The sequence below is a fragment of the Miscanthus floridulus genome, chromosome 10 (genome assembly GCF_019320115.1).
Source record: "Miscanthus floridulus cultivar M001 chromosome 10, ASM1932011v1, whole genome shotgun sequence".
Lineage (NCBI taxonomy): Eukaryota > Viridiplantae > Streptophyta > Magnoliopsida > Poales > Poaceae > Miscanthus > Miscanthus floridulus.
In genome coordinates, this window is record NC_089589.1 from 45,810,388 (window position 1) to 45,819,856 (window position 9,469).

Genomic DNA, 9,469 nt, shown 5'->3' on the forward strand with positions numbered 1-9,469 from the left:
GCCCCTGCACTGGCGCACGAGCGGTGGCCTCGCCTCTCATGTGAAGGTTAGCTTCACACCAGATATTTTTGTAGGACTTTAGCGAAAATAATTTCTAATTTCGTTAAACCATCACAATGGTCTATATTTAATTTTAAAATTTTTTTAGGTTCCTATATTAGCGGGCTTCCTGTGCTTCAATCGGACCTGCAATGACAGGTGGCAAGGGGGCACACGGGCTAGCAGGTTCCTCCGTCGCTTGCGGATGGGGCGTGCCTTGGGGATCCAATCCAGCCATGGATGCGTCCCGCCAGTCGCACACGTGGCCGGGATCGTCGGAGTGGAACTTGGTGGGATCGGAAAAAGAACTGCATCGCTATAGAAGGCCAGGATTTTGCCCTAGACACACAATGTCGCGGTTATGACCCCTGGGTGTCTCAAGACGCCGATTAGCTGGCAGGCCACGCGGCCTGCAACTTATCGGGTTAACAATGGCCCGAACGATCGAGGCCCAGCTAGGACGAGCACGCCAGCCCAACGCCTAGGCCAGGGTCGGCCGCGACCCTTTCTCCAGCCCTAACCACACGGAAGACGCTCGACCTCTCCCCCGTCACGACACCTGGGCAGGACGGAGAGAGAGCGAGCGTGGCTCAGTATGCTTGCTCTAATAAGAGCAAGCACACCACACTGACCTCACAAGGACCAAGGAGACAGCAGTCACCACGGTCCGATCAGGCACCATCCCTGTGCCACGCCGCACCAACAAGACAGCTCCGCATAGCAGTGGCAATGGGTACGAAACCCACCGTCCGAATACGGACCGACGGGACGCGAGTACGATCCCAACCACTACGGGATGTTATCCATAACAAGGGTCTCGACCTAAGACCTCCCCGACTTGCAGAGAGCCCCAACCCCAATGATAGGGGTCGTGGCCCTTAGCCTGTTTTGTTTTTTTTTTATTTTCTGTATGTTTTATTTGGTTTTCCTTTAGAATTTTTCAATTTGGCTTCCAAAAAAATGATCTGGCTAATTTTTTGTTTGTTTAATAAATTTTGTCATTATGGTTTAATTGTTTCCCTTTGCAATCTTTCAATTTGTCTTCCATAGAAATAATTTAGATTTTTTTATTTTATATGTTCTATCTGTTTATATTAATTTTGATCATTTGATTTGGATCATGTGGTTACGAGAATCGAGTGATTTGTGGCCTTAAAATATTCGAATCCGACGCCGAACCAAATTCGAGCATTTTTTAGCCGCTTGGCACTCGGGTGTCAGGACTTCCTGAAACACCCGACCCGTAAAGTAGACAGACCTACTTGTATGGAATGGAATTAGCAGCATGTCCGAAGGACTGGCGCACACATCTCGGGGGCATCTATCTATAAACCGGGCGGGCCCCCAGTACACACTCCACTCCACACACTTAGCCCTTCCAAAACTTTATATCATAGCACATCAATGTTTAATACATGGAGTATTAAATATAGATTAAAAAATAACTAATTACATAGTTTACGAATAATTTGCGAGATGAACCTTTTAAACCTAAGTATGCCATAATTTGATAATAAAGTACTACAGTAACAATACGTTAATAATGAATTAATTATGTTTAATAAATTCATCTCGTGGTTCACGGATAGATTCTGTAATTTTTTTTTAGTATCAAACACTCCATCCACCATGGCACGTAACATCCCAAACTTTACATGCCGGATTCAAACGAGGCCTTACTACTTTACTAGTACGCAGCATCCTTTATTTGTCGACATCGATCTCGCCAGCGATATATGCCGCCGCCCGTATCCACGTCCATCCACGGATCCGTCGCTTTCTTTCGCCCATCTCTATCTGCCACCCTGTTCCATAGAATATTTCTGCCGCGGCCTACTGTCGACCGGACTGACACGGGCCAGATACCGCATCTGCACGACTGGCCGACTGCGCCCCAGATTTCCAGCTACCTCATGCTGCTCATGCTCGTCCTCGTCCGCGTCCATGATCGACTCCGTGCCTGTGACCGTGAGCACGCGCGCACGGCGCAGACGAAGGCAGACGCAATGATGACTCACCGGCGACGAGCCACCGCCCGGCCGCCCGCAACGACGCGGCAACAGGGCGACTGCCGGCCTGCCGCCGGGCCGGGAGCCAGCCAGCTGAGCTTCCCATGCACGGTTCCATCAGCTCGGCCGGCCACGTCCCGTCGCGCTTGCTCGTAGTACGGCGTGCCGACGGTCGTCAGGAGGCGGGCCGGAGAAAAAGGATGGCAGCTAGGAAGGTGAGACTGAGCGCGCGCGGTTGACAGGTGAATTCCGGTGGTGGCTTGGCGTTTGGGCAAAAACCAAAAGTACGGCGGCCGGACATCTTGTTGGATCCGATGTGATGACGACGGCGAGGCCGAGATATGATTATGTTAGTCTATCACGTTTGACGCCATGGTTGTGGGAAAAGAAAGGCAGAGGTGAGCTTCTAGAATGCGGATGGTAGCAATTAATATGCAAGAATGGACGTATATTTCATCCTGCATCAACGGGCGAAAATTTCCCTCTCCCAAATTTTCGTCCTTGGCTCTCTCCCAAATTTGGCTGCCTCGTTAATTCCTATAATCATAAAAGTTGTGTAGACTTGATGTGGGCATGCCCATATTTATTTTAATTAAACCAAATAAATTATAAGACCATATTAAATGTTTGGTGCAATAAAATATGGTGAACTAAATATGCTTGGTGGCTAAACATGTAACGGCCGTAGTTATGGTTACGGTTATTAGTAACTCCCGTGGGTGTGGCATAGCTACTGGTAACCCACATGTTTATGACAGTCGTTACTTGTGGTTGATGGATGCTTCGTGGCGTACAGGTTCATCCTCTGCCTTCATCTTTCACCTTCCCACGTTTATAAGGAGCGTTTACCTTCAGCAATGTGATAAACGAGATATAGTACATCTTGCACCATCGTTCTTCTCTTGAGTTGCTCTCAAGTTTCGCCTGCTCCGATCCTCTGACCAGAACCACGCCCGTGTCTGTGCCACACCTGCTCGGGCGTGCCAGGCGATCAGGTTTTTGGGAGCGTCTAACGCGACTGCTTGCTACCGATCCGATCGACGACTCCGTCTTCTTCTGATACTGGTGGAGGTTCGAGGGACTGCACTGCAGCGAACATCATTCTGCATCGACTGACTGTGGTCCGTGACATCGAGCAACGCACTTGCCGACTAGTGCGCAGCATGGAGCCATCGGTGCCTTCAACATGGGTCCTTCCGCAGGGTATACATCTCTTATTTATTGTGCTCAGTTCAATATAATATCTGCTATGATTAGTATGTGTTATCATGTATGTTATTGCTACTGTTGCTAGTGGTAATATCTCACACATATATGTCATCATAAATTTGCTATGGTTCTTTTGGATTTAAATTAAGTATGAAAACACCTAAATTTCTAACAATTGCCTAATTCGGAGGAATCCACAGCGGAATTGAAGATGTAAATAAAGGCAAAAGGAAACAAGTAAATCTATTACACATAAAAAATACGGAGGGGTTTCGTCCAACCCGGTTTTCGTGTGCGCGCTCCTCTCAATCCTCTCAATCACCCTTCGGCTCTTCCGTCCGTGCCGACATGTGGGCCCGGCTTCTGCCCTGAGCTTGCCGACGTCGCTGACACCGAGGCAAACTCGGATGGGTTGCCGCCGTGGCTGTGTGACGCTCCTGGCTCTGCCCAAGCGCTACTCGCGTCGCCGACTCTCGCCAAACCAAATCCGTCGCTCACCACCGTGGGCGCCCATACCACCATGCAGCCTGGAGCGTGCGAGACCTCGAGAGAGGCTGCGCAAGCAGGAACCCAACAAGGGAAATAGGTGATCTAGCACTATTTTAGATCATATGATGGATGGAAATTTTTTTCTTTCGTCACCATGAGTCAAAAATTTACATGACACCAGGACATTAGAATCTTCTTTATGAAGATCATATCAGAGTGTTCTTAAGTATCATTGTTATATTTGAACATCTTTGCAATAAACTGCTTTGCATTTTTATAATCTACCAATGCTGACTTGTTCTGATACAAAGGTAGTAACCCCAACTCTCATCTCTCCAATACACTATTTTGTTGCTTGACATTCCAACATTCCATTTGAATAGCCATTATTGTTCTTCAGTGACAACTAGTTCCTCCTGTAAATGCACTGGCCGGTAGCGGTAGGGGGGCTTAAGCCCCCCACCCCCACCCCCATCGCTGCCTCGTGCCTGTCTTGAGTAGCATTATGCAGAATACACTAGGAATATAGCAGTGGTTGGATATCTTTATCAACACAAGACGTTGCCTTTTTTGTTTGCAAGGTGTGCAATGTCATTCCACTTCCTTCATAGTTGGTCTATCCGTGCCTCTAAGCATCAAACACATCTTGGCGAGGGAGGCAACACTGCTAATCTCTTCCTCGGTTGCTTCTTCACGAATCTCAGCAGCAACTATATATTTCTTCAATTGGTCTTGACTTAAGCTCCGAGAGAAAATAAGATGCCAAGTTTTGTGGGGTGCCTGACTGACTTGTAAAAATAGGCTTTCTTCTAATGAGCAGCTCCACAAGAACCACACCAAAACTATATACATCACTCTTTTCATTTAGCTATCCAAATGGTTGGCTAGCCCCTAGCTAAGCCAGGCTTGTGAAAGGCAAAAGGAGGGTCCGAGCCTACATTGCTAGAAACGCTCAGGTGCTCCGTTTCCATCAAGCCTGACTTGTATTAGCATGCGGGGCCCACAGGAGCATGGCTGTAGAGGCGGGCACGTCGGAGATCAAGGGGTGAGCGCAGCATACATCGTCCATCTCCCTGAGCTCTGTCGGGTGCAGAGGCTTGCGCGGTGGTGGCAGGAGAGGGAGCATCTCCCTGAGCTCCGGCCAAGATCTCCTTGAGCTCCGGTGGAGAGGGGCACATCTCCTTGAGCTCCAGCCAAGATCTCCTTGAGCTCCAGCGGAGAGCGTCGCATCCCATTGAGCTTCGACCAAGATCTCCCTGAGCTCCAGCGGAGAGGGGCGGGCGCGACGGAGAGGCCAGGGATCATCTACGATACCTGACCTCTGGCCAAGATCTTCTTGAGCTCCAGTGGAGAGGGGCAGGTGCAGCGGAGAGGGGGCATCTCCTTGAACTCCGGAGGGTTGGCGATGGAGGGGAGGGTGCGCTATGCGCATGTGCAAGTCGCCGCTGGGGTGGGGGGGGGGGGGGGGGGCGCACAGGTGCGGGTGCAAGTGCTAAACCACAGGCAACCAAACAAAAGCTCCTAATACAGGCTTAGGTAGGCAATGCAACCAAACAACAACTGGTTGCATTGCTTATGGCAGGCTCTAGCTAGCCTGGCTTAAAATTTTAGCTAGGCTAGGCCAGCCCATGTAACCAAACACATTCTTAGCTTCTTCATTTTCTCATTTGATTTTTCTTGAAGCCACAGCCATTTTTGCCAGCATGCTACAATAATGCACAATAATGCGCTACAGTGCCTAGATGTAGGGAGCCGAGGCTCTGAGGAGTGGCGCCAAACGGTCCCTAACAGTAGTGGTACGTGAAAAAATATCAATATTTATAGAAAAATATCAATATTTATGACACAAAGCAAATAGAATATGAAAATATATTTCATAATAAATCTAACAATACTTATTTGGTATCATGAACATTAGTAGTTCTTTCACTACTGGAATCTTGCTTTTTTCTGTGTGTGCGAAAACACACAGAAAAATGCGAATACCGTCAGGATTTTTTTTTTTCTGACGGTGTACCCTCAGAAAAATACACACAGAAATATAATGACAGAAAAATCGAATTTTTCTGTGGATTCACCGTCAGAAACAATTTTTCTGTGTGTCTCACACGCACAGAAAAATTATGTTCGCCCAGATTAAAACTAAATTTTGTGTGTGTTAATCCACACAGAAAAAAGAAATAAACACACAGAAAAACACATGTTTTTTTTGTCGGTCTAGGTGAACTCACAGAAAAATTCATTTCGCCTAGATTAAAAAAAAATATTTCTGTGTAGCCAGCCTCACAGGAAAAAGAGTTAAACACACAAAAAAAATTATTTTAAAACAGTAGCAACAGCATATTAAAATATATATTTTCCATACAGTAATTTATGTGCATGACCAACAAGGTTTCATTCAAATAATACACAAATCAGTAGTTCATCATGAATGGAGTCAACACTTATGTCAAAAATAGAATCAGTCTGATCTATCAGCACATATATCATATATACAGATATGATATCTGGTCATCTACATGTTCAACATGAATACTACAATGAATTCACAAATATGGATATCGAAAAAGAAACCAAACTATTTTTTCTTGCTCGACCAGTGAAAAGTTCACAAAGGAAGTGGAGGCCAAATTCACTGGACCATGGGATCAGGGTTCCCAGCAGCAAGAATATCAAGCAAAGAGTTATGAGGCTCCAGCTCGTCATGCCACAGGGGTAGCTTGTCGTCGGGATAAAAGTTCCTCTTCACGCCATCGGCATTTATCTGCAGTGCAACCAAATTGAGTTTATTTTGAACTAAAAAAAGGTTTAAGCCAAGAGAACACAAGCATAGGAAATGGCAGTAAGAGATAAGTATAGGCAAAACACAAACACAGATTGCAGGTCATTGCATTCTTGCAGACTGAACATAATTTTTTTACAAGGTAAACCTCAAGAAAATAAAAACTGAGCAAATAGATAGAATTCACTGAGTGGATGTGGTAAGCAAGTGAATGAATCAAGTAACAGAAGAGTAAACAGCATGGAGTCTAGCAGCATTGAGATAAGGCGCATTCCAATTGATCTTGTACCTTTGTTCTAATTCATTTTGGTACAATCATTTTTTTGAAACTACAATCCATTTTATTAATTGACAGAAGAATGTACAGCACCACACAAGAAGTTAAATGATCAAAAGTTACGATTTTCAGTTACAGTTGATTGAGTTTCACTCCGAAAGCGCTATCAAAAGCATCATGCTAGATATAAGTGCCAAAACCAACATAAGACAATCCATGACACCCAACTAGTTCAGGTGATTGCTACATTTCAGTTTCTGGAGGGAACTGAGCATGAAAATTTGCACAAAAATAGAGAGAACTTACAGTAACTGTACGGACAACCCCTCCACTAGCACCATCACGGGCCATAGCAAGGGAAACTACCTTCACCACAAATTTCTATATATATGAACAATAGAAACATATTAGGAACATTGAGGCTAGTTGTACTCTATTCGCTTTACACAATTATAATAACCTTCAGTCATACTACTACACTAGAGAGTATCTCAATTCTAGGATCTAAGTAAGAAGGAACTTGGCGACATACCTCTGCCTCTTCCTGGCTCATTCCCTCTTTCCATTCATGATCAAGAAGGGCATATAGGTAACTGGAACCTGAACCTGCAATTCAGAGAATCAGAGATAACATAACAAGTGTCAGAAACAATATTTCTCAAGCAAAGCAAGTTTTTTTCATAACAAGATTTAGAGTATGAACACTCAGAGATCATGTACAACTCAAACAGTAAGTGATTTAATTACTAGATCACTAGCCATAGCACAAAAGGTATGTCACAACAAAGAGAATAATGGAAGTAGCATTGAAATACTGACTCGGAAGAAGGGAACAATACAACTTTATGGGCAAAATTATACCTCCAATTGCAAATGGTTGCTTCAAGATCGTTCCACCAAGAGGGACCGAGAAAATTTGGCCTCCCTCATACTTATCCCATCCTCCAACAATCATGCCATCTTGCAACATGTTCTGGATATTAATAACAAACATTTATTTTATAGTTCAACAAGAGTTTAACATCAAATTCCGACACTAGGTGCTTATCAATGAGGAAAGTAAAAGAATGTTTTAACAGTCTGTGCTGGAATGCTATGGAACATACCTTGTCCTAATAAGCTAGCAACCTAATCAAGTTGGCTGCAACTTTAACAGTAGCTGGTTGTCCAAGCTGGATTCTGCACAGAAGGGTAACTTTAGCATCAGCTACCTTGCATGTCAAATATCTCAAGTAATTGTATACCATCATATTTATCAAAGTTAAGTATCATTCAATATATTCATTTATCAAATGAGTGATTAATGTTAGGTTGTGTATGAAGAACAAACTTACGTGTGTTGGTGGAGGAAATAACGTACATAGTCCGAAATGACTTGTGTATCAGATTCTTGGGATGGTTGGAGTGCTGTGCCTGCTGAGAACTCACAAGGTACTGCTCAATGGAAAGAGACAACTGATTCTGGTAACAAGGACTGGAAAGCAGATGGATGGGGTGCCAAATCTGGTAACTGGAGAAGCCAAAGAAACAATCCTGGGAGACCCCCAAGGAGACCGGATGAGAGGGGTCCACCTCCACCAAGACAACGGTTGGAGACATCGCCTAGGCAATGAGACACGCTGCGTTTCTGGGTATCCAGGTCTCCATGACAAAAAGATCAGCAAAAGAGATGGATGGAGGGACGGAGAAGATAGGAAGAACAGGAGGTGAGCTGGCCAACAAGATAAAGAACCTGCAGCCGCTGCCATCCCTGCTGGCTACAGTGCACATGGCCAGCGCATAACTTGCTCCGGTCCGCTGCGACGCAGTCAATCTGAAAGGGGGCAGCCGCAGCGGTCGATCTGAGGGCATAGATCAGGGAGAAAAGGGAAGGGAAGAGGCAGGGAGAAGTTGCAGGCAACACCGCAGTAGTAGCAATAGCAGCAGCAGCGCATCTGAAGCGAGAGGCGCAGAGAGAGGAGCCCCCTTGTTATTATCCTCTGGCATATGGCATCACCTTGCCTCGCCTTACACATGCCTAGGCCTAGGCGACTGGAAGGGGTGGCTCGTCATGTCTCCCCTTTCCATATTATGAACTGGTTTCCACTAGTACGTTACAGTCATTCCCTACCATTTTAGAATGGAAATCAACTAACCCGTTGTCCTAGGTGCATACTAGTAACTTCTACGGGCGTCACCAATCTGACCAACCAAAGGTGCTAGATTTTTTTATCATAAGAATAACAAGATCCTGCAGCTACATCTATAGGACAACTACTACTAACGCAATGGAGCAAGGCAAGCATTACCATAGAGGCATATGCTGACATAATAGTTCTGATAGGCAAAGCAACAATTGGAAAAAGAAAGACATGCTACATATGCATCCACAAACTGTGAACCCTAATTTTGTCTATAAAAAGAGCAAAGCATATCAATCCACACAGATGATGACCGATTAACTTGTAGTGAGCAAACATTTTCAAATTTGTTCAGTTAATTTACCATGAAGGATATGTTATACTGAAAGTCCAAGTACCGGATAACAATTTGGACATGTTTTTTTTTCTAAACTTGATTGAACAAAAACTAAATTCACCTTTGTCAAGTGTAATCAGGGGCTCATTCAAGTTTGCAAATGGCTGCAGTGAGAATTCCATCTTCTCTTAGTAATGCAGCAATAAA

At 45.0% G+C, this 9,469-nt stretch overlaps 1 protein-coding gene across 1 annotated transcript; it reads right to left on the reverse strand.

The window, feature by feature from the left end:
- Positions 1 to 6,171: 6,171 nt before the first annotated feature.
- On the reverse strand, positions 6,172 to 7,825 carry LOC136490154 (proteasome subunit beta type-6-like). Its single transcript, XM_066486641.1, has 4 exons — positions 7,667 to 7,825; positions 7,338 to 7,411; positions 7,112 to 7,186; positions 6,172 to 6,510 (listed from the first exon to the last, which is right to left on the reverse strand). The coding sequence occupies exons 1-4, from the start codon at positions 7,797 to 7,799 to the stop codon at positions 6,379 to 6,381; spliced, it is 414 nt and encodes a 137-aa protein (XP_066342738.1). The 5' UTR covers positions 7,800 to 7,825; the 3' UTR covers positions 6,172 to 6,378.
- Between the last annotated feature and the right edge of the window lie 1,644 nt (positions 7,826 to 9,469).

What these genes read in the sequence shown, in the direction of transcription:
- LOC136490154 (XM_066486641.1), bottom strand. Translation starts at nt 7,799, where the DNA reads ATGTTTGTTATTAATATCCAGAACATGTTGCAAGATGGCATGATTGTT. An exon ending in GCAACCATTTGCAATTGGAG is followed by an intron (nt 7,412 to 7,666) that starts GTATAATTTTGC and finishes TCTGAATTGCAG; the next exon opens with GTTCAGGTTCCAGTTACCTA. An exon ending in GGGTTGTCCGTACAGTTACT is followed by an intron (nt 6,511 to 7,111) that starts GTAAGTTCTCTC and finishes GTTGCACTGCAG; the next exon opens with ATAAATGCCGATGGCGTGAA.